The sequence below is a fragment of the Biomphalaria glabrata genome, chromosome 2 (genome assembly GCF_947242115.1).
Source record: "Biomphalaria glabrata chromosome 2, xgBioGlab47.1, whole genome shotgun sequence".
NCBI classification, from domain to species: domain Eukaryota; kingdom Metazoa; phylum Mollusca; class Gastropoda; family Planorbidae; genus Biomphalaria; species Biomphalaria glabrata.
The window spans coordinates 33165708-33192066 of NC_074712.1; the positions used below are offsets into that span (position 1 = coordinate 33165708).

The following is a 26359-nucleotide window of genomic DNA, read 5'->3' on the forward strand; positions in this document are numbered from 1 at the left end:
ATGAGTGATCCAAACTAATTGATACAATTACACTTCGTATAAGTTTTTAAAAAAAAAGTATTCGTATTTTTCATGTTTGTCTTGTTACAAAGCTTAGATGAATTCTGTCTGTCTGTCTGTTTGTCTGGTAAAAAAATTGTGTACGCTTTTTTTTCCCATATCCAATCTCGGATCAAGTTGAAATTTTGCACAATTATTTCTTGTACCCGCCAAAACAAGAATTAATTTAAAAAATCACACACTATAATGGTAATTAATTTTTTTTTTTTTTTTTTTTTTTTTTAGTATCGTACATGCGAAAGAAATCGTGCTTGAAAGATTGGTGGCAAAAGTTGATTTTGTTCCATTGAGGAGGCTTGATCCCTGAAGGAACAAGTTTTTTAATGCATTAAAAAAGCGATCTCGTTAACATTTACAACTGTGATGCCCAAACTACAGCCCGCGGGCCAGATCCGGCCCGCGACGTGGTTTGGACCGGCCCGCCACAACATCGGCACAAAATGTAGGGAAAAAAAAGGTTGAAAAATTATTTTTTTCTGTTAGGACTCTACCTTTTTTTCTTCGATGGATTTCATTCTAATCTATTTTCTTGTAATATTCATGTTAACTTTTTTTTCTATAAGAACACAAGTTGTTTTTTTTCGGAGACAAGAATTGACAGTTGTTTTAGAATTTAGAGTCTTGAACAATACCGCGGCTGTCTACAGCTAGCCGTGTCCTTGACATGTCATGTGTGTAACACTTCACATCTTTTCTGCATCATTTTGGTTCGTGTACTTCTGACATCAACATGATTGGTGCCGTGTCGTGTCTCATTTGCACGTTAATAAAATGGGAGAGTCGAAGAAACAAAAAATGGATGTAGAAACTTCCAGGAAAAGTGACAGACAGATCTTTTTTTGTTGTTGTTGGTGGAACACAATAAGCCAACATGTTTGATCTGAAAAGTGTGACTGTTTTTAAGGAACATAGCAGAAAAAGCATTGTAAAACAAACCATTACAAAGATATGGTGGCATTGTTGGTTTGAGCCGCTAGGAAAAGATCGCAAAGTTATGTCTAGAGTTGAGCGAGTGACGAAAATATTGACCAAGAAGTCAAGAAATGAGTAGACTGTAACGTTGGCTACAGAGTTGCTCACATTAACAAGAGAAATGAAGCATCAAAAAGTGCTTGCTAGCAGTGATGGAATAAAATCGGCCTGAAAAAAAAATGAAGCTGTGCCGTCTTTCTGGCCTGACAATAGCAAAACGATTCGAGTAGACGATGTTGGTGAAAATCATCCATTCAAAACTAAATGACAGGGCAGCAGATTTTGAAATAATTACTATTGCCGCTGAGGAGTGGCACCAATTGGAACTGATTGACTTACAAATCCAAATTTCCAGCTTGAGAAATTTCGAACAATACAGATAATAGATTTCTACGCCGTGTTTTCTACATTTCCGAAAAAAAATTGATGGTTATGATCACATTGTTTACAAGTACTTATTTTAGTAGAAACTTGTTCAGTTATAAGACACCTGAAACCCTTGTTACGTAATTTAATTATGGTGTAAGTAGGCCTATTGGAGCCACGAAATTGTAATATAACTATTTAAAATGGTTTATTCTCTATTTCATTTTTTGGTATTTTTTTTTTGTTAATGTGGTCCGCGACACGAGTGTTAGGAATTAAAATGGCCCGCAGGCCGTATAAGGTTGGGCATCACTGATTTACAAGATACCCCTTCTTCTTTATGACATGGCGCATCCAAACTGATACACTTCGTATTAGATTTTTTTAAAGTATTATTTTTTAGTTTTGTTTTTTCCCTGGCCTTTCACCTTTGTGACCAGACCAGTAGATAGCCCCCCCCCCCCTTTCTACTCTATAGCGATGTGTGCAACACTTTCTTCTGTGGCATTTGACGTCTCGAGAGACGATCTTTTCCCTTTGCAACTTCTTGTGTGACTAACGAGGCCAATCCTTGATACACAGCTGCGATCGATGGTTGGGCATATATAATCACCTGGCGCCGTTGCATTTTCACCCTTCTTTCTGCTTCTGTTGTGTATGACATCTGCAATCCGTGACCCTTCCTTTATGCTCTCTCCCTTTATTCAATGTATGAAAACCTCTCCTATGTTCTACATTTCTAATTAGTCTCTAACCCTAACCCACCAATAACAGACATGTACACTAATAACCCCATTACGTCGTTGTGGAAGTGGGCAGTCAAAACGAATGCAAGATTTGATTCGACTGACTTGAAAACGTTGGAAAAGCCTGACACATCCGTCCATTGGTCTCCCCCCCCCCCTCAGGGCTTCGTTCTCACAGGAGCACTGGATTGGATGATCAGTTGTTGTTGTTTGTTTATATCGCGAGAATAAAATGTCTTAAACATCGATTCCGTTACAATTTTAAACCAAATAGATTATTCAAACGATCTGCTAACATTTATAAACTATATGAGGGAGATTTAATAATTATTCAGAAAATGTTCTTATAAGGGACAATGTTGCTAGACACCCACACTCTCACGGGAGACAAAAAGAGGATAAAACCCTACAAAGGGAGACAACGAAAGGCAAATTCAACGTTGTAATGCAATGTTTCAACTGAATTTGTGGAAACGTCAGGACATGCAATGCTGTAAAACTAGGTCAAAGGTCACATAGTTCATAGAGGAATTTCTGAGACGAATCAACGTCTCTCAGTGATTCATCTTTTACACCAGTCAGAAACTAAATGTACGACTTTTTGTTTTAATTGCCCCTCTCTGAGGCATTAGAGAGTTCATTTCTCTCACTTATTCTCTCTGAGGCATTAGAGAGTTCATTTCTCTCACCTATTCTCTCTGAGGCATTAGAGAGTTCATTTCTCTCACCTATTCTCTCTGAGGCATTAGAGAGTTCATTTCTCTCACCTATTCTCTCTGAGGCATTAGAGAGTTCATTTCTCTCACCTATTCTCTCTGAGGCATTAGAGAGTTCATTTCTCTCACCTATTCTCTCTGAGGCATTAGAGAGTTCATTTCTCTCACCTATTCTCTCTGAGGCATTAGAGAGTTCATTTCTCTCACCTATTCTCTCTGAGGCATTAGAGAGTTCATTTCTCTCACCTATTCTCTCTGAGGCATTAGAGAGTTCATTTCTCTCACCTATTCTCTCTGAGGCATTAGAGAGTTCATTTCTCTCACCTATTCTCTCTGAGGCATTAGAGAGTTCATTTCTCTCACCTATTCTCTCTGAGGCATTAGAGAGTTCATTTCTCTCACCTATTCTCTCTGAGGCATTAGAGAGTTCATTTCTCTCACCTATTCTCTCTGAGGCATTAGAGAGTTCATTTCTCTCACCTATTCTCTCTGAGGCATTAGAGAGTTCATTTCTCTCACCTATTCTCTCTGAGGCATTAGAGAGTTCATTTCTCTCACCTATTCTCTCTGAGGCATTAGAGAGTTCATTTCTCTCACCTATTCTCTCTGAGGCATTAGAGAGTTCATTTCTCTCACCTATTCTCTCTGAGGCATTAGAGAGTTCATTTCTCTCACCTATTCTCTCTGAGGCATTAGAGAGTTCATTTCTCTCACCTATTCTCTCTGAGGCATTAGAGAGTTCATTTCTCTCACCTATTCTCTCTGAGGCATTAGAGTGTTCATTTCTCTCTCCTATTCTCTCTGAGGCATTAGAGAGTTCATTTCTCTCACCTATTCTCTCTGAGGCATAAGAGAGTTCATTTCTCTCACCTATTCTCTCTGAGGCATTAGAGAGTTCATTTCTCTCACCTATTCTCTCTGAGGCATTAGAGAGTTCATTTCTCTCACCTATTCTCTGTGAGGCATTAGAGAGTTCATTTCTCTCACCTATTCTCTGTGAGGCATTAGAGAGTTCATTTCTCTCTCCTATTCTCTGTGAGGCATTAGAGAGTTCATTTCTCTCTCCTATTCTCTCTGAGGCATTAGAGAGTTCATTTCTCTCACCTATTCTCTGTGAGGCATTAGAGAGTTCATTTCTCTCACCTATTCTCTGTGAGGCATTAGAGAGTTCATTTCTCTCACCTATTCTCTGTGAGGCATTAGAGAGTTCATTTCTCTCACCTATTCTCTCTGAGGCATTAGAGAGTTCATTTCTTTCACTTGTCCTTGTATTACTAAGTTAAGTAGCTAAATACATATTTACTATTCAAATTTTTTCAAAAAAGTTTACTTTTTCCAGTGCTTTTTGTTGTAAAACAATAGGTGCCGGTACTCAGTTATGAATTGCTTAACTTTTAACTAATTATAAATTAATAATATACGTTACAATACAAGAAAAGTAATAATTCTTTTACACATTGAACAAGGTGCCGGTACACCTTACCTGTTCGTACCGTCACAAAATAGAGTCAATATCTATTTAGTATGCATTTAAGTGGAATATAATTTAAAACAATAATTAATAAGTAGTGTTTCATAAATTACACGTGAACAGAAGAGCCAAAAGACCAGCCCGTCACACTGAACTAAAGAAAAAAAAATTTTAGGGAAAGTTTTATTTGTTGAGACTTTGAATGAGAGATTGGACCTTTATAAAAGAACACGATCAATGAGACTAATTAGACATTCAATAACAGAGGTTCACATTTAGCTAAACCTTCAACATCACCTATCCCTTAGTCTGTTTGACATCTCTGTTCTTTGCCTTTGATAGAACTTCATTCACTGACAGGCCTGACCATTCTTTCATGTTGTCTTCCCATCGCTTTCTTTGGCCTCCTCTTGATCTTCTTCCTGGTACTGTCCCCTGAAGGAAGATCTTTGCGAGCCCTTGTGATATGGCCATAGAATTTGAGTTTACTTTCTATTGACAGTGCTTAGCGGGTCATCGTGGGGTCCAATAGCTGTATTAATCCTGTTTCTAATCTCTTCATTCGTGATGCGGTCTTTGTAAGTGACACCTAGGATATAGCTATATCTTCATAACTATCAGTTCATTGTATATATATATATATATATATATATATATGAATATTAACAAAAACAATGCAATAATAATAACGTTATTAAATCTCCGTGGTATCAATTCGTTAGTCGAACAAACTAAACAACAGTATCGGCAACACTTTCCACACGAGCACGTCTCTTCTATTGGTATCGATGGAGATAAAGTTGTAGTTGTTCATAGTTTGTAATTCCTGGTTTCTGATTTTCTTTCTGAATATATTTCCGAAGTGTGCATTACTTCTAAAAGTTTAATTACAACGATAGCAAATGAACTAGACATTCCTAACAGTTTCACTCAAGCATTACATTAGGAGAGATTGTGTGCGTTGAAATCAGAAGATAGGAAGGAATGAGTTCTAGCGATGGATGAAATAAACAACAGAGTGAACATTGGACATTTTAAAAAGTTAGAACAGTGTGTGTCTGATAGAGATACGGTTCCAAATAAAGAAGGATCTCCTCAAACCTCTTCCGCAGGAACGCAGGTCTTTGTTGACTAGATTTTTACTTGTGGGAAGTATTACTTTGGAAAAGAAAAAAAAAAGGGGGAGGTGGGGCATTTTATCATAAAGAGCTAGAACTGAGAGAACAAATTTGAGTGTTTGAAGAAGAGGAAGGCTACGGAAGAGATGTTCCTGTCAGACTGTTCTAATGGAGACGACAAAGCCAAAAAAAAATGTTGATTGATCATTATGTGCAAAAGAACAAAAGCAAGTCAAAATTATTTTATCCATAAAGGCTTTTAGGAATTTCAGGGCAATAAAGTGCACGTATGTGTGTGTGTGGGGGGGGGGAGGGAGAGTTCCGGCAGCCGTTATAAAGGGAGTGAGAGTTCTGGTCAAAATAAACATGTTCACTTTAAATGGTTTCCAGACATATTTCATATCTCTCATCTCTCCCTTGACTTTCGTCGTTGGGGGGGGGGGGAGGCTGTGACAGTTCACGTTACAAAATCCCTCCAGTTTTCCCGGTCAGTTGTTGTTCTTGGCAGGATACCAAGAGATCGAGAAGTCAGTCCGTTCATATCGGAGGGCAAAGAATGACGGAAAAAAAAAGATTTTGATCCTGTCTGATAGGTTGCTGAGCGGTACTAATGAAGCAGTGATTAATTTATCGCTATTTACCTTTTTGTTCCGTAAGTAAAGCTCGGGTATCAGCTGATATATTTCAAAAGGTAGTGTCTTAGAGTCAGACAAATCAATAAGCCTTTAGAACTGTACTGTACATAAATTCCCCTTTCAGACCTTACTATCTCTAGGGCAGATGACGCAACGTCTTCTATTTTATTGGCCGAATGTTTACGAAGGTGTCATGTGGACCAGGAGTTTTTCTCTTGGGGATGGGGAAGAGAGCATGGTAAAAAAAAAGCTCCATTTCTTCTTTAAATCAAGCATTCGTTGTTTATAAGAGCGAAATCATTGCTCTATAAGTTGTAGGAAGAAGGGATTGTTTGTGTTTTGTGTTTTGTGGGTTTTTTTTTTTTACATTTTTCTTGTTTCCATCAATCAACTGTAATAATAAATGGCTCTAAATCAACACCGATAACAGTAAACTCAGGTGTACCTCAAGGTACAGTCTTGGGTCCACTACTATTTTTAATTTACATAAATGATTTACCAAATTGCATTAGTTCAGGAACAAAAGTCAGATTATTTGCAGACGATTGCATAATATATAGAACAATAAAAACAACACAAGACACAGATATTTTACAAAGAGAATTAGATGAATTACAGAAATGGGAATCAAATTGGAGCATGTCTTTCCACCCAGAAAAATGTCAGTTGTTAAGAGTAACAAAAAAACTAAAACAAATTAATTCCACTTATCTTATTCATGGCAAACCAGTATCACAGACTAAAAACGCAAAATACCTAGGTGTTATAATAAATGAAAAACTATCATGGAATCCACATATTGATGAAACTACAAAAAAATCAAACAAAGCATTAGGATTTATTAAAAGAAATTTCTATAAATCAAATAAGAACATAAAACTAAAATGTTACTTAAACTTGGTTAGGCCAATAATAGAATATGCATCCTCCGTTTGGGACCCCTCAACTCAAGAAAACATTAAGAAACTGGAACAGACACAAAATAGAGCAGTGAGATTCATAACAAACGAATATTCACATTTGACTAGAGTAACACCTTTAGTAAAATCACTAAATTTAGAAAGCCTTCAGGACAGAAGGCTCAAAAGTAAAGTAGCAATCATACATAAAACACTGAACCATAATCTTCAAATACAAAAACAAAATTTAATAAAATACTCTGAAAGACACAAAGATAAAGGCACATTCCTCGTCCCATATGCTAGGACAAATTTGTACAAATACTCCTTCTTCCCTAGTGCTATTAGAGCATGGAATGGGTTGCCTGAGCTAGCCAGGAAAACCAGTGACTTGGCAGAATTTAAGTCATTGGTTAATATGCATGACTAAATGCATGACGCGTAGGACGTAATCATCTTCTTTTTTGAAGTAACGTCTGTATTATATAAGATATAAGATAAGAATGTTGCCAACTATTTCATCCACAATTTAAAAATTATGTAAACAAATTCTGATATGCAGGTAAGGATACGTTGTTTTTCTAAGCTGCTACTGAATTATACTTTAAGACTTTACTTTAGACCAGTGGTTCCCAAACTTTTTTATCTCGTAGACCCCCTGCCATGTTTTCTGGTTTTCGGTAGACCCCCTACTCAACTTGCAAATTTTTGCAAATTCATCAACATTATTTTTAAACAAATTTCTAACTGTAGTGCGTTGAAGAGTGAAATAGTAATTTAAAACTACACAACTACGGATATAATGTTTTATACATAAATCTGTTTTTCTATTAATTAATCTTTCTAACATTAAATATTAATTAATTAATTAATTAATATGCTTTAAGTATCATTGTAAAAGGTTTCGCAAAGAGCAGTTTCTCGTGTATTTCTTGATCTTTCACGTGTGGCTCAAATATTAAATCTGCGGAACTGTTTTTATAACAGGAGAGGGGCAAAGGCGAGTAACTGGAGCCTAAACCAGGTCTCGTGGGTCAACCTTAAGGAAATATAAGGAGACGGCACCATTCGCGCCATGTATCCCTGGGCCGTCCCCTCTTCTTCTTTCCTTGTGGGTTCCAGGCTAGGGCTTGCCTTGTTATGCTGGATGCCGGCTGGCAAAGGGTGTGACCTATCCATCTCCAGCGTCTCTGAAGGATATCTACTTCAATGGGCTGCTGCTTTGTTCTTTGCCACTGTTCCTCGTTCGAGATCTTGTCTGGCCAGCGGATCATAAGAATCTTCCTCAGGCAGGTATTGATGAATATCTGGATTTTTTTCATGGTGGTGATGGGGTTCTCCAGGTCTCTGCTCCATAAAGTAGTATCGGCTTAACAATGGTGTTACATAGCCTAATCTTGGTGGTGGTGCTTTTTCCCCTAGATCCCCAGGTGTTCTTCAGCTGATGGCAGGTTGCTTGAGCTTTACAATAGCACCACGATTTGGAAGCAGATGCCAAGCAGATGGTGAAGACGTGGAGATAGTTGGAGAGTCTCGCCCAGAACCGAGATGCCTGGAAAAAGCTGGTTGGTGGCCTATGTCCAGAAAGGACCACAGGCATAGATGAGATGAGATAAGATGGTGACCATTAGACAGTTTGTAGCACACAGCACTACACCTTGTCTGACCAAACTATATTTATATCTTTTGCAAAGATTTACATAAGAAGGTTTTAATGGTATAACTCTTGCCACCGAAGCGACCTTAAACTGTATTATCGCTTAAAGAAATTCTTTTAATAGTAACAGATGTAGGTTTTTGTAAAAAGGTAATAACAATTATTGACCTTTGCTTTTTTCCGTATTTTGCTATAAGTAAAGAAATCTTCTAAGACGCTCACAAACCATCATCTTCTCTATATGATGTCGAACAGAGATTTTGTGGGTCTATTCTGAACTTTGAGTGTTCAAAAGTTGTTCAAATCTTAATTTTTGTCAGGGTGGCATTGTCTCAGATGATCCTCCAGCGTAACTGGTTTCATATCGTCATAAAAGTCCCCTGGCAACTGTTGTTTGACAAGGAAGGAATGAATCCCAATTTTAAATAATTAACGCTGTACAGTCTACATTTCTTTTTTTTTAAATATTAGTTATATGTAGACAAAATTAAGCAATTTAAATAAGTATTGAAATTGAATACAACAATGTTTCGTTTCAATAGCAGGGTAAATATTGAATGGATTAACTCGGGTACAAATCATATATTAGTGTATGAAATAATTACATTAATGGAATGTGAAAATTAAGTTACGACCTGCTTAAATGAAATCTATTACCGTAGACCCCCATGGACATCTCATAGACCCCCAATTTATTTTTTTACTTTCGTAGACCCCTTGGAGGTCTTCGTAGACCCCTGGGGGTCTATATGGACCACTTTGGGAATCACTGCTTTAGACGTTACAAAACTATGGAACTGTTGAAAAGGAAGCATCAAATATAGAAATGTCTTTTGTTCCAAAGTCTCAGCTCCTGACACTAACATAAAGGAATTAGTAAAGACTAGCAGCACCCAGAAGTTAAGTCTGCTTTAATCTCAGTATGGCTTAGAGATAAAGAACTGTAACAGTGTGGAATTCAAAACAACTTTGGACCAATGACACACAAACTGGACAAGGTCCACAAAGAAACAATGTTCACTTCGGAAGTGGAAGAGACGTCAACAAGGGGAATTACCCAGTGTTCTATTGTTAGACTACAAAAATAAAAGTCAGTTTTGTGTAACACCAAGAGAAGATAGAAAGATCCCAGAGAGGGGATGTTTCAATCTTATGCCCTATATCATGCTTGCTTATTAGGAGTTGGGTGTAAGGCTGGGGGGGGGGGGGGGAGGGCAATGGTTTTGACGTAATGAGAAACAAGGAAGCATCGTATCGATTTCTCACCCCGTTATATATATAGGGCCTACATGTTACTTGGGTTTCTTGTGTTCACAAAAAAAAATTTTGTCTCGTGTTTTAGGAGGGAGGGAACTTGGGTAGAGGAAAACATCATGGTTAGTTGAAGTTCTTTCCCCTGACTAGAGTACAAAGTCATTTCTTGTCTAAATATAATGGATCACTACCTTGTTGGCTGGGTATATCATTGTGTACTCCTACATTTCAACATGTAGCTCGAGCGTTAGAGTTGTAAATAGCTGGGTTTTTTTTGTACGTTTCGTGTACATCAAATAGAAAGTATTAACAAGATATGTATTAAGCTATGTAAATCTATTTTAAAAGGTATATGGTAATTGTTTTGTATTTTTGAACATTAAAATTATGCGAGTTGGATATAAGGCAATGGATGCCACGTCAAATTTGGTAGATCAAAGCTTGAACAGCTGAATACGTTCACATACCTAGGCAGCATCATAACAATGGATGCCACGTCAAACTTGGTAGATCAAAGCTTGAACAGCTGAATACGTTCACATACCTAGGCAGCATCATAACAATGGATGCCACGTCAAACTTGGTTAGATCAAAGCTTGAACAGCTGAATACGTTCACATACCTAGGCAGCATCATAACAATGGATGCCACGTCAAACTTGGTTAGATCAAAGCTTGAACAGCTGAATACGTTCACATAGTTAGGCAGCATCATAACAATGGATGCCACGTCAAACTTGGTTAGATCAAAGCTTGAACAGCTGAATACGTTCACATACCTAGGCAGCATCCTAACAAACGATGCCTATAGGAAAGGGGGGGGGGACATAGTTTAAAGGCTGCGACCTGTTTGGACAAGTCAAGCAAGCGATCTTGAGACAACAAATCCAGCTATTAAACACATTGTCATTCCAACAGAGAAGTATGCATGCGAGACATGGATGTCGACTGCGAAAATAGAGTGCTAAATGTAGCTCAAGTAAAGTGATTAAGACGAATTCTAGCGGTCAGATACATAGACTGGGTCACAAACAAAGAAATTCTTTGCCGAGTTGGTACTGGACAACTTAATGAGTTTGTGACCGAGGGTCGCATGAAGACAGCTGGCCATGTCGTCCGTCAGAATGAATTACGCATCCCTAGAGTTGCAATGGCATGGAGAGAGATAACTTGGCGCCGCAACTTCACGGAGAACCTCAGAGCAGTGGACACTGACTGAGAATATGTTACAGACGTCGCCAGTGACCGAGCTCTATAGAGACAGCTTGTCACGTGATGCACAGAGTAGTGCAGGAGGATCTCTATCTGTCTCAGCAAAAGTAAAATCAAATTTCAAAGTTTTTCGTTTGTGGCACGAAACAATCTTTAATATTTATTTGACAATAGTGGTATTTGAATACTGCATTCTTGTCTTTTTCAAAACTTTTTTTTCCAACCTATTTTTGATACAAAGCTTATAATAATTCACTTTGTCTGGTAAAAAGTTTATACACATTGTTTCTCCGACACCCAATCTCAGATCAAGCTGAAATTCTGCATAATTATTTCTTCTGACAACAGAGGAATCAATTTAAAAAAAAAACTAATTAATAAATTAACTATTGGTAATAAATTATTTTGTTTTGTATAACAAGGTAAAGAAATTGTACTTGACTGAAGTGGTGATACAAACTGATTTAGTCTCCTTTATAGTTCGCCACTTTAAAGTAAGTTTGAAACAAACAATAAATAATTATACAATACTATACAATCTATTATCGAATAAGCACCTTACTATGTCGGCTTGAGGAGAAGTGAGCCCTGAATTCAAATTCAGGTCATCCACTCCTTTTTTAAAAAAGGCTTTTAAAAAACCGATTACGGTAAAATTCAGCCTGATATCTCTTTCTTTCTACCCACTGGCGGATCCAGGGGGGGAGGCGGTAGGGGCCCCACTCGGCCAACCCTCCACCCGAAGTGGGGGGCGGACGAATTTTAGTAGAGAAATAACACAATTTATATACGAATTCTACACTTATGTTAATAATATATACAAATTATTTATATTTTAACCTATTGTTGGATTATATCGCCCCTTATCTCTAGTATGTTGGACGATTTGGTAGGGTGGGGTGGGACAATTGCAATAATTCGCCCCCCCCCTAACTTTCGAGTGGAGAGGCGATCCAATTTTTTTGCAGAAATCACAGTTTGTTAACATATCTACTTGATAAAAGCTACTTATTGATATTTTAACCAATTTCAATATTATGAACTACCCCACCTGGTATGTTGCCGGTTTGGTGGGGTGGGGAGGGCAATAGCATAAATCCTTAACTTTTGAGTGGGGGGGGGGCGTACAATTTTTTTTACAGAAATCACAGGTTGTTAGAATAATTATTGAAATATGATAAAAGCTACTTACACACACACACACACACATATACATATACATATATATATATATATATATATATATATATATATATTTATATATATATATATATATATATATATATATATATATATATATATATAGATAGATAGATAGATAGATAGATAGATAGATAGATAGATAGATAGATAGATATAGATATAGATATAGATATATATATTATAACTAATCTTTATATTATATCGTTCCTCTTCTGGTATCTTAGCCGCTTCTGTGGCGGTGGGGAGTGTGGGAGAAGGGGCGATTACAACTACTGCCCTCCCCACTCTAGACTTTTGAGTGGGGGAGGGGGCGGTCCAATTCTTAAGCTGAAATCATAATGTATGAATAATATTAGTTGAGAATCTTTATAATATAAGCTACTTATTAATATTTGAATCAATTTGTACCTTATGTCACACCACACTAAAATCTCAAATTAAATAATTAGTAGGCCTAAATATAAAATAAAAGAGGGTTTTACCAGGTGGTAGGGGTGATAGATGTAATCATCTTCTCCCTACCGGGCAGACCGATACTTTTTCTTTTGTATTTTAGTTAAGAAATTATGTTTACAAAAAAGAAATGTAACTAATACAAGTTATATATGCTATAAATTACATTCTTATATCGAGTCGCATTAAACCATACTCTTTCATTGGCAAATGCAATCATTAGCAATAATTATAAAAAGGGGAGAGAACTCTTACTGTCTCTTACATGATGGTGTCCACTCTACCAGCCCCCCGACGTAAACAGGACGTTTTGAAACAGAATAGTTAGATATGGCGACACAGTCTATGTCATTGCGCATACATTTTAAATGATTATTGAAAGAACATGAATTGGTAAATTTAGAATTCATAATAATTTTTTTAAAGTATAAGAATAACAATTGAGATGAGCGTTTAACCATCGTTCTTATGGCACCTTATTTTGACAAAAAACAAAAAAGAAAATACTAAAAGAGATCTCGTTTAACATAAAGATAATATTTTAATAAATACGCGGAATAAAGATATACTTACACTTATCTCGATTGTCACTCACACTTCAGTATCGGCCAATGCCCCTAAGTTACTTTATTGTACTAAATTTGACCTGCCTTTTTAAATAGAACGAATGATGAGTTGTTGATGTCAGGAGAATGAGTTTCTGGCAATGGAGAATGACAGAAGACGCTTGGCGTAGGGGATCCACCCCGAGTCCCGCTGGGGGGGAGCTTACAGCGCTCCCCCAGACCCCCTAGCTGACAAGGGAAAGGCAACCAACGTTACTTTTTTGTTTTTGCCGAAGTTTGAGAAACACTGCTATAGTTGTAATATGACCACCTTTTGTTATTCTCTGTTTATATAGATATAGTATATCATGGGCGTAGCCATGAAATGCCCCGGAATTTAGTGAATGATATTTTGCTTTGATTTTGTTTATTTTAGTTGAGATTTTAATACTAAACCATCACTTGCCCCAGCGCAGCCAAGGGGGGTTTTAGTTTAAAAAACCCTACCAGGGGGATTTGCAGTCAAACCCTATCTTCTATAAATAAAAAAAAAATGCAAACGACAATTCCCCAAATTCCAAGAGTATTGCACTTCGTTTCTATGTCACTGTCACTAATGATCTGATGATCACTGGGGGGGGGGGGGGGGGTTCACGAACATTTTTGACATTATTTCTGACGTAACGTACGAATCTCAATAGTATGTTGATTGTCTCGATGAAAATTTCATTTAGCAAATTGTTGAAGCAAAGTGTGCAGTATGTTATCGGCCATGGTCAAAATGGAAATCCATTTATAGTCATATTACGATAAATAAGGACAAGAGTATTGTTTCTCACATGACTATGAAAACCCATTTCGAACCTGCATATTTTTCCCCCAATGATGCAGCCAAAGCCGTTGTCCGCTGTGGTCTATTTCATTTTTCTTCTTCTTCGTCTGTCTGCTTGACATCACGTAGACTCAATAATATAAAGAAACTTCAATAGAGATTAAACTATTGTATTATTGGCAATAAAAAAAAACGTCACATGACAGAAACACCAATGCTAACTCCTAATTGGATAAATCAACTCTATAAAAGTGTGTAGATCTAACATCCTGTTGACGCAGATAACGTCTGCTAGAGCTCCAGGCCTCATTTCCCACTTCCGTTTCTTTCACTCATTTGTCTAATTTAGCATCACACTGAGTTTTCTTTTTTTAAAGAAAGTTCAATCTATTCAACAAATACATCTTAATAAAATATAGAGTGGCGTGAATCAATTGGTCAACTCTCTTGTTACTTTCAGTTGAAATGGGGAACGGGGGATCTTAATTTAAAAAAAAATGATTATGGAAGTTGTTATCATGAAAATTCTTCGAAAATAAGTCTTTAGAGAGTTTGCTTTTGTACATAATGAAATGTCCCATCACCAGATGTTTTCTTTCCAAATATATAATTCTGTTCTCGCGATAAATTTTTGTCTAGCTTTTTAACTAGTCACGAATTTTTATCCAACTTTTGTCTTTAGTTCATTTTGTTGTTTTTCTTTCCCCAATAGCCCCTGAGATTGCCCTTTTATCATCTTTTTATTGTCATTTTGTCATCCTTTTATCATCTTTTTATTGTCATTGTATTATCATTTCATCCTTTTAAATGTCATTTTATCATCCTTTTATCCTTTTTATTGTCATTTTATCGCCCTTTTAAAATCCTTTTATTCTCATCTTTTCAACCCCGAAAGTTTATTGGCCTTTGCCTTGATGCATTAGAGTTAATCCTCCTGTATTTAATAGTAAAAGAGTAAGTAAAGTTTCCCCTTTCAGACCTTACGATCTAAGGGGCAGATGATGTTAAGGTCATCTGTTTCTATGGCCAACGGTTAACGAACAGGGTGTTAAGTGGCCAGCACAACGACCAACCGCCTTTACTTTCCCCAACTAAAGTCAGAGCATTAAAAAGTTGGGTAAACTCAGGGACGGCCTAAAAATCACGAAATTAACAATCCCAGGCTTCACCAAGATTCGAACCCAGGACCTCAGGTTATGAAGCAGAGCGCTTAGCCACTCAGCCACCGCGCCCCTCTATGTAATTAATTCTCTGTATTTAATCCTCTGTATTATATCTGCAGAACGACTTATAGTCCTAAAAATTGTAAAAACTCATACTGATTACGTATTCCGGTGTTTTTTAAAACCATGTCCCACTGCTTAATAAACAATTGATATTAGATTTCAAATTGGTTAACATTTTAAACCTATCAAAAGTTGCTAAACAACAATAGTTTCGCAAACACTTAGGTAATATCTCCGTTAGTTTTGTTACTTAGTATAAGCTCCTTTGATTAACAGGATCAGGAGCGGTTATAAATTAAGCCCTAGCCAAAATCTACTGAAGGATGGCTGAGACGAGTTGTTCGAATTCTTGAGTTCAAATTCGCTAGTATCGTGACCAATCCCCGGCAGCCATTTTGACTTACAGCTAACGACAGGCACATCTCATTTATGAAGCAGACGATCGAATGGTGCTCTTCAACGGGGAAGATAACGGGAAGACAATAGGTTGTGCTGGGAGCCTAAAGGTAGGGGGCGCTGGACAAAAAAAGAAGGCGTCGTGAACAAAGGGGCACACAAAGAAAAAAATGGAGGTGCTCTGAAACAAAAGAAATAAATACAATTATTCCATGATAGCTCTGGCAAAGTAAAGATTGACACATGATAATTAGCTTGCTTCTAATCTAAGAACAGAAACAATGTTGGAGATCTTTTTTTTTCGGGAATTCTTTTTTTTTTTAAATATGCTGTTTTACAGCAAAAAGGAAGTGCGTTTTTTTATTCTTATGCCCCTTTTTTTTTAACTTCATAAATAAACATGGTAATACCTTTTTAAATTTTATTTTATTTTATCTACAATATACCAGTAAAAAATATGTTAATATATTTATATTTAAAGGTTAATTTAAAAAAAAATGCTAGGGATAACATTCAAATAGAATAATACTAAGGCTTGTCTTCGAGTCCGAACATTAATGAGGAATGCATTATTTCCCGTGGCTACGCAGCCCCAGCTGTGACCTACATATTTTGCCACATCCAGGGCAAGCATGACCATTGTCCGCCGGTGGTCGATTAAGATTTTCTTTTCGCTGTCTGCATCTGTCCTCGACAGCGTATTTTCTTTTAGTCTCAAATGTGTATTCCCTCGGCCCTTGTGGGTGACCTCCATCTGTCTCTCTCTGATGTCGCATGCTCTCATCTATGTCAGCTAAGGCAAGTTAGCGCCTAAGCTGGTATATATATAATAAAATAATGTAACGTTTATTTACAAAATAAACAATGAAAATGTTGGCCAGGAGAAAAACTATCCAGTACTTCTCTTTTTATAGGTTTTATCGAATTGGATTTTATTGATTCATTTTGTGTCTACTCTGCTAGAAAACATTTTCCAATGAGGCTATGAAATCAAGTCACTTCATGGAACATGTAGCAGGCATTCTGACAAAATGGACAGATCCAAAGACTACTTAAAGAATCTTCACGAGCTATGAAAAAAAAAGAGCTCCACTTACAAAAATAAAATTAAAAAAAAAAAAACAGCAAAGTAGAAGATGGTTTATTTGCCTTTTACACAATTTCAGAGTTTATTTCCAAAAGTTTCATGATGTTAAATAATTTATTACTAGACGACCGGCGGCGTAGCATACGCCGCTAATTTGCCTTAGGCCACTGCAACCTATGCGACCGCAGTAGGACCCGCACTTTCATAGGACCCGCACTTTCATAGGACCCGCGCTAATTCAAGGTGTATAAATTATTAAATGGTTTATCAAATTTGAGTTATTGACAAATTTAAATTCTGCGTGAAAAGTTGTAAGAGTAAACATTTTACCATTTCGTATTTAAATGCTTAGAAACATTTAATAAATTACTAAATTCTTGACATTAAAAAAAAAACGGGATTCTTTGAGATTTTGTTTTAAGCTATTTCATACGTCACTTCCCTCAACAATACTGAAAGAGAAACTACATTTAACCAATCGTATCTCTTCATTCTTACAGCTGTTAGGCTTACTGACGGCCTAGTCCAGATACTTGTATAAATAGATCTAAAAGCATTCGATAACCAACTCGAGAATAAAAGTAACATTTTCATCTAAGCCCCTCCCTGTCCCAAGAAGTAAATAGATCGTGTGTCAGACTGATTCGAACAAACTGGTCAGTGTAAGGCTAGTCTAGAACGAAGCAGGACGTTTTGGCGTCGACGTTTTGGCCCCGCCGTTTTGGCGCGAAGGTCGTTTTGGTGCGAGCCGTTTTGGCGACGGGACGTTTTGGCGCGAAATACATTATGTACGTTTATTGTATTATTTCTTTTAAAAGAATTATTCATATCTATGTTTTGCATGAGTGTTTGTGTTAAGACATATTTTTCACGTACTAAATGTAAATGTGTGTTTGTTTTTCACATCATTTTCTTTAATAAACATTTTTAATGTGTATGTGTGTTTATTAAGAGGCATGCTTTAATTTTCAAAAAAGTTTTTAAGATATTACTTTAAAATTAAAAACAAAATGAAACGATGATAGACTAAAAATGGATGCAATTATTTATTGACATTAACATTGGTTTATTTAATGACTGTATGGTATCTCCAGCTATACATAAGAACACTTGCTAATAATAAGTAAAAATATAATACATGTACCATGCTTCTCAAAAGACTTTAAGTTAAATATACATAGACACCATGGTTATTTGCCTAAGTCGCTGGAATTCAAGGGTTCATTAACGCGCCAAAACATCCCGTTGCCAAAACGGCTCGCGCCAAAACGTCCCGTCGCCAAAACGGCTCGCGCCAAAACGGCGGCGCCAAAACGTCACGTACCGTACGTGTAGCCAGTCATGTGTGTTGAGTGGTCTGGCGGGAAAATACACACTGCCGTGGTTAGTCAAGCATGTAAATCTACTTTTAATACGCATTTTTTTTCTTTGCATACAAGATCCTAGATCTAACTGCATAGACAAAGATATATTTCTTTTACGAGAATGTAAACTTTACTGTATGGTCTCCCGTTATACAGAAGTCAATAGATTAAATTAAACGTATTTGTGACGTCACATAGAAACCCGTGAAAGTCTGACTGTTTTGGATGCGCAGGAAAATTACGTTGGAAAAACATCAATTACTAAGTTATTATTCAAATAAAAAAAAGAATAATATATTCATTATCTGTAAATCAAAACATATATTATATCTAAAATTGTCAAAACCATCGGAGTTTTCCTTTAAATTAAACCATTTTATAATTTAAGATTTCCCGCGCCCTCCTGTCGATTTACCAGGAGCTCCTGGAAATCTCTCGAAATTACAAAATATACGAAAAAGTCCTTAAAATATACAGAAATATATAGACAAAAATTGAAATTTTGGGGTGTCATTCAATATGGAAAACGCCAATCCTACGCGCGGCATTAGGCATCAGCCGTAATTGTGTAATCTGGTGAAAGAAGCTTCTCGCGCCTCAAACTAATGAAGAATTACTTGAGGTCAACAATTCTCCAAAATCCGTTTCGCATAGGGCCCCACAATGCTTAAGTCCGGCCCTGCTATTTAGTGACGGGTGAATATACATAGTAGATTCTCTTTCTATGACTTCTTGGAGACCTTCACCTTGATAATTTAAAGCCTGACATTTCTAATATCTAACTGTATCAGCCACAAGGTTCCATGGTTCCCATCAGCTAACATTTCATTTCATTGTTTAATTATTTTGAACAATAATAATAAATATATTAATTATAAATTTAATATAAAATTAAATTGAAAAATAGTCATGTTTAATTATATAAAAAGTGAACTATAAATGTATTTGAAAACAAAAATCATTGCAATGTGATTAAGTTTTTATAGCCTACATACTCGTAATATTATTGATCTGTTGGTGACAGCGTGAAAAATTAATCAATCTCAGGTTTATTTACTAGTATATGTCTGTGAGGGGAGGGGGGCTGGTTAATTTTTTAAATAGAAAATGTACGAAAGTGGGGCGGTGGATCAAGGTTGAAGACTCTGATCTAGAAAAAAGAAGAATTGCCTCACAAAGATCAAGCGTTTTATAGGACGGCCAACTTTTGAGGGGCAGCGGCAGAATGGACTCACCACGTGATCGGAAACTCCTAGTTAGTGCTGGGGCCAGTTTGTTGTATTATAAATCAAATGCTTCAACATGGCCTGGTGGTTTATTTCAATGCTATTTATCTATGATGATGGGTGCTTGGTCTTATGGTATACCCTCCGGACTGTCTTCACGATGGTCCCTGGTTTGAACACTGCCCGCCCCTGCCGTTCTACAGTTTGGGTTAGGACGTAATCCATTTCTGAATAAACGTCGGAAACGCCCAAGTGAAAGTTAATGAAATGTAGGCCACATTGGTAGGTCAAACATGTAGGCCATATATATATAGGTCAAACATGTAGGCCATGTATGTAGGTCAAACATGTAGGTTATTTAAGTAGATCAGACATGTAAGTTAAAGTCTGAATATCAAATCTGGGGAAAACTGGATAAGACAAAAATGTTTTCATCTTTAATTTTTTTTTTTTTTAGAAAATTCAATGATTCGTTTGTTTACACTTTAATTGCTATGAAATTTAAAAGAGAAATATTTTAGCAAACCTCAAGCTAAAACACGCATACATATAGACAATATGCACTGGGGTTAAGGTGAGCATAGCGGTAATGACTTGAGATGAAAGAAAACATTAGTCTAGGTGTAATGAACGTATCGCTGACAGACTGGTGTAGCTTTTGGTTTTACTTGACCTTAAGTATAGCTGGTATAGATAGATAAACAGATATACAGACCGAAAGCTGAATACAGTCGGCTAGACAGATGAAAAGACAAGCAGACAAATATATATATAGAGACTGCTAATAGGCCTATAGTTAGACCGAAAGCTGACTACAGTCGGCTAGAGTCTAGACAGATGAAGAGACAGTCTGAACACAAAAATAGGATAGACAGTTGAATGGATGATAGATGGTTGAATTAGTGGATGGATAGATAAGATGTATTCATAATCTTACTATTTTTGTTATACATCTACAGGTACTATAATTGTGACTATATGGATATTAAGTATCATCTGGTCCGTCCTACCACTCACAGGCATAGGCTCCTATCGCCTTGAAGGAATGGGGACATCCTGCACTTTCAACTATGTCGACAGGCGCCCTCCTCACCTGTGGTACTTTCTGACACTCGTCGCTTTCAATTTCTTCATACCGCTTGGCCTGATCATATTCTCTTACTGGAGGATTCTTATCTCCATCAGGCAGATCAAGAAAGAGCTCAAGACGCTCCAGGGGGGCTGCAGTATCACTCTGCTCCACAGGGTAGAGACACAGGCGGAAATCAAGACTGCCATCACCGCCCTGTTTATCATTGGCACATTCTGCCTCGCATGGACGCCCTACGTGGCCGTAGCGTTTCTGGGCCTCTTCGGACCCGAGGGTGTGATTACGCCCCTGATTTCCATGTTTCCGAATCTTTTGGCTAAAATTTCCACCGCGGCCAACCCGATCCTGTACTCCATCGGCCACCCGGAAGTCAGGAAGAAAATGAGGAAACTGTTGTTCGTGAGCCATCGCGAGCCTAGCTGGAGACCGACTTCCGCAACAGTGGCGCATCATAGTCCAGCGCAGTCGCAAATCTGTTTGTCGACACATTTGTAAACAAATGGAGCTCGGTAACTGAATGGTATGACGAATAAACACTAAAGTCTTCTTATTGGACCAAGTGAATTCTTAGCAAAGTAGAAAATGAACTCTGTCGATGGGCTTTGCAGATTTACGACAGTAAGAGGTGTCTATAGAGTTTTATGAAAAAAAAATGGAAATGGAAAGTGAAACTGAATGAAGAATGTTGACATTTAAAATCTCATTATTTATTCATTGGGATGATATGAACTACAAAATGCATAATGTCTTAAGACCTATGAAATATATAGATACACATTGTGAGTTTCTGAGCTAATGAGAACAAATTAAAGACGCTCACGTTATTTACATTCAGTGTAAAAATAAAACTTTAGGGTTTTCGGGGAGATAATCAAATTTCCCAAATCGTCTTCATTTAACAGAGTCAATGTGATACGATCAAATATAAGCCATGTCTTCAGGTTATGCGTTTCAATGTATTCAATTAATACGTAATCTTAAATGAAATGTTGTTACGTTAATTGAAATGCAAATAGAAATTATTATAATGTAATAGCATTGCATATTATTTCCAATGTACACAGCAAACATTCGCTTGATCTCTCTCTCTCTCTCTCTCTTTCTTTATATATATATATATATATTTGTTAAAGCTAGACATTCGAGCTACAAACGTATGAAGTAAACACAGCAACCAGTCCTATACACATGAAATACAATACCAACTAGACTAATGTATATTATATTCCCAAGGGCTCTGATTCGCTGACTGACATAGCACTATCCCACTTGCATGGATGAAAAAATAAGAACATTTAACCAGTTATTATTTTCTCGATAGAAATCGCAGTTGTTAAATTTAGTGTAAAATTGATTCCTTATTTGCAATTTAGACCCATTTTTTTATGCCGACATATTTGTGCATATGGTATGCAACATTCTTTCGTTTTTTTAACCCACTATTTAAACTTTCTTTGTGGGTGCGAAACTTGCTTTTGTAGACATTGCATAATTTTTGTTTCCGCCACATGAAGCTGACATGAACTAAATACGTGTTTTTGTGTGTACAAATGTAGAAAACAAAAAGAGATGTTGGTATCAGTTCATTGTTGTGTGTGTTGAGGACGGAGATAAAAAAACAACAGAATTCTTGAATGAGAGAGCGTTACGAAACCAGAGTGACCAGAAAAACCACAACAGTAAAAGGGGTTTGACCTAAAGCTATGAACTACTTACATGTTGAATGGAGAAGCTGAAGAGAACTCACGTGTCTATTTCTGATGTCTACGGGTAGTGACGGGGAAAGCTAAAAAAGTGAAATTAGACTTCTCAGGAAAGAATTATGTTTGGGTCTGGGAGATCAATACAAACAAGCCGTTCTAATTCAACCTAAAGAACTTTAAATCATGGGCCAAAATCATGTTAGGGGAGAATTAAAATGGGCGGGGGGGGGCCTCAGCCTTCATATTACGTGAGAGTTCGATGCGAAGGATGCAACTGTAAAGATGGCTCACGCCGAAAAGCATCAGGTGTAGCGTTATAAAGCGGGCCGTGCCAATGACATGTAACAGATTCTAAAATTAAAGTTTTTAGGGGGTGGGGGGCAGGATGTATACATTAAAAAAGACCAGCCCAAAAAATATTAGACAGCTTATGTTCTATTTCAAAATAACTGAAAAACAGAAGTATAGTTAGATAGTGTAAGGAAAATAATTTGTTAAGGCGAATATTTGGAGAAGGGGGGGGGGAGGAAGAAAAGTAATACTCACAAGTAATAAGTAAGACAAAGAGTGACGGGAGTTATACAAAAATAAACATTATATAGCCTGGGATCAAATCAACGGTCGTAGAAGGTGGGTAATGGCGAAGATACATTCAAGAAACAATTACATTGTAAAGAAGTCTTTAAATTAATGCACGTATAATACTCTAAGATGTACATATAGATATGCTAGAGTAAAAAAACAAATAAAACAAATTATTTTTTTCCTCACTGATTTCCTGGCCTCAAATGATACTTCAACAGGCACCACATCGAAGTTGCTGAACAAACAAGTTATCTCCCTTGCATCACTTGCCGCTTCCGTTGTGTCCAGGTGCTAATGAGATTCATGAAATTTCCGCTCCAAATTTAGAAATGTCCGAATCTGTTTTATTTTTAGTGTCGAGCTTTTTTTGTGTTTCAAATTTATCTAGAGTTGCTTTTTGACACGTCCGGGTGGGATATAGATATTTGACACGTCCGGGTGGGATATAGATATTTGACACGTCCGGGTGGGATATAGATATTTGACACGTCCGGGTGGGATATAGATATTTGACACGTCCGGGTGGGATATAGATATTTGACACGTCCGGGTGGGATATAGATATTTGACACGTCCGGGTGGGATATAGATATTTGACACGTCCGGGTGGGATATAGATATTTGACACGTCCGGGTGGGATATAGATATTTGACACGTCCGGGTGGGATATAGATATTTGACACGTCCGGGTGGGATATAGATATTTGACACGTCCGGGTGGGATATAGATATTTGGCACGTCCGGGTGGGATATAGATATTTGGCACGTCCGGGTGGGATATAGATATTTGGCACGTCCGGGTGGGATATAGATATTTGACACGTCCGGGTGGGATATAGATATTTGACACGTCCGGGTGGGATATAGATATTTGACACGTCCGGGTGGGATATAGATATTTGACACGTCCGGGTGGGATATAGATATTTGACATGTCTTGGTGAGATATATATAAATATATATATATATATATATATATATATATATATATATATATATATATATATAGATAGATAGATAGATAGATAGATAGATAGATAGATAGATAGATAGATAGATAGATAGATAGATAGATAGATAGATAGATAGATAGATAGATAGATAGATATCTGACACGTTTGGGTGGAATATAGATCTAGATTTTGGAACTACAACCTTCCATTTTCACTTAAGGAAAAGATAAAAACAATTATATACATATGCACTGCTCGAAAAATAAATGAATAAAAAATTACATTCTTAAAATACCGAAGTTACGAAAATTGTAACAAATCTTGATGCTTTAAACATCTGGAAACTCATTTGTTAACTGTTTGTTTTCTTTTAAGCTCTAGGAGACGACTAACAACAAAACACTTGAATTTTTTTCCCACTTGTATTGATTAGATAGTTGACATAAGATAATTTGTAATGGCCCAATCAAACGGAAAATCATTTTGAATACAATTGACCAGTTCAGAGTAAGTACTGTAACAATAATAATATAGATGCAAAACAACATTCACACACGAAACACAGACACACCCACAACCAGCACTGAATAAATTAGATTTCTATCTACGTCTCGATGACGACAGATGACCTCCGACCGAAAGTGAGATAAACGAGTTTTTAAATCTTTTTGTTTTAGTCGTAATGGAAAGGAGACGACCACTTCGATCAGATCAGTGGTTTAATGGGTGCAGGTTTTGTCTTTAGGAATCGTGTGTGTCTTAGAAAGGTATCTTTCATGAAAAAGTTTTTCAAGAGATGGTAGCAGTGTTCGAGTGACATACGATGCTTTTTTAGTTAGTCTATGTCTTTGTGCCAGTGAAGTATTATTATACAAGCAGGTGATGGCAAAGTCAATGAGACTTCTGATGAGTGCTGTATAGAAAAGCTTAATTATTGTTTTGTCGATTTTAAATTTTCTTAGCTGTCTAAGATAGAAGAGTCGTTGGTGAGTTTTGGTGCAAAGGTTTTAACATTGTTCACTCCTGATGGTTGTACCTTGGTATTTATATTATTGCTGTTGGTCTACGGTTTGTTTATCTGAGTTTCTGAAAGGCGATCTTTATGTTTCCTCAAATCTATCACAACATTTCTTTAGTTTTCTGAACATTTCAAATTAGAAAGTTGTCTTTACACCATCGATAATTATTTGAATATTAGATGTTATAAAGAGAACTATTGTGTGACTAGTGTAAATGGCCTACACTAAGTTGCTTTCATTGGCTTGATATCGGGCCAGGTATGTAACAAACGTGTACGTCTGTCCAATGTCCGATACATTCCACCGACAAATGGAACCAAAACATTCGAAGATATTCATAGCTAATCGTTGTAGACATTTTCTTATTCATACTAAATTTATGAAGACTGCAGACATTTCTTTATTTCTTTTATTGTAATGGTATGAATTGGTTGGAGTTATGCCACAATTTCAACAAGTAATTTTTCTTAAGCTTTTTGAACCGGTGAGAAAGACTTAAAAACTTTCAGGGTGAAATGTGGAACAAATAAAAATAATACATCTAGTACATCTAGGAACACGTAAGTACATCTAGTACATCTAGAAACACGTAAGTACATCTAGTACATCGAATACATCTACTACATACAGTACATCTAGCTAGATATAGGTAGGCCTACATCTAGTACATCTAGGTACATGTAGTACATCTAGATATATCTAGGTACATGTAGGTACATGTAGGTACATGTAGGTACATCTAGTTTATCTAGGTACATCTAGTACATTTAGTACATCTAGCTACATATAGGTAGACATAGATCTAGTACATCTAGCTACATATAGGTAGACCTAGATATAGTACATCTAGGTACATATAGGCACATCTAGTCTTTTAGATGCTGACTCAAATTTCCAACAGAGATATAAAAGTTAAATGAACATAATGAAGTGATTATTTTTTTTTCTTCAAGATAGAGATATAGTTGTGTGCTGGTGATAAAAACTATATATATAAATAAGTACAAACAAAATCGGCATTATTATGTGCGATGATTGGCCCGTGATTTGGCCACTATACGATAGTTGAGCCCTATTGAAGTTGACATATACAGCTTGATAAACTATTTCAAAATCTGTGTTTCTTGTTGTTTTTTTTCTTATTATTTTCTGTCGAACGTAAAATGCCATGTTGACTCTAGACCATATTTATTACTATATTTTAACTTGTACAATTTGCCTGCTCTTTCAAAACAGCAAAATATTTATATATGTATTTGTATATTCTACACCATTATAAGACTTACCAGAAGTACAGGACGATGATGGCGATTATATATTTTTACTTCCGGTAGCCATCCATAGTCCCATCCTCCTCACCCCCTGACCTAGACAAAGAGTCTGATCTATAAATCATGTTATCGATTTTGAAGTGTGTAGCCAAAAGTCAAATGGTCACATCTGTCGTCCATGTTTGTGATATAAAACATACTTTTGTGCTAATCCTGTGTCTAAAGTGCCTGGTGAGCCTCCCCCTTTTCCCCTCCGCCCGTCTACATCACTTTCTGACCTCTGGTCATGACACTAATAA

General features: G+C 36.7%; 1 protein-coding gene across 1 annotated transcript in view; it reads left to right on the forward strand.

Moving 5' to 3' along the window:
- LOC106068433 (rhodopsin, GQ-coupled-like) overlaps positions 1-26080 on the forward strand; it is a 70477-nt gene extending 44397 nt beyond the window's left edge. The window contains exon 4 of the mRNA XM_056020140.1: positions 20397-26080. Within this exon, the coding sequence (XP_055876115.1) occupies positions 20397-21022 (626 nt within the window). The 3' untranslated portion in view covers positions 21023-26080. The remainder of the gene's footprint in view (positions 1-20396) is intronic.
- The last annotated feature ends 279 nt before the right edge of the window (positions 26081-26359 follow it).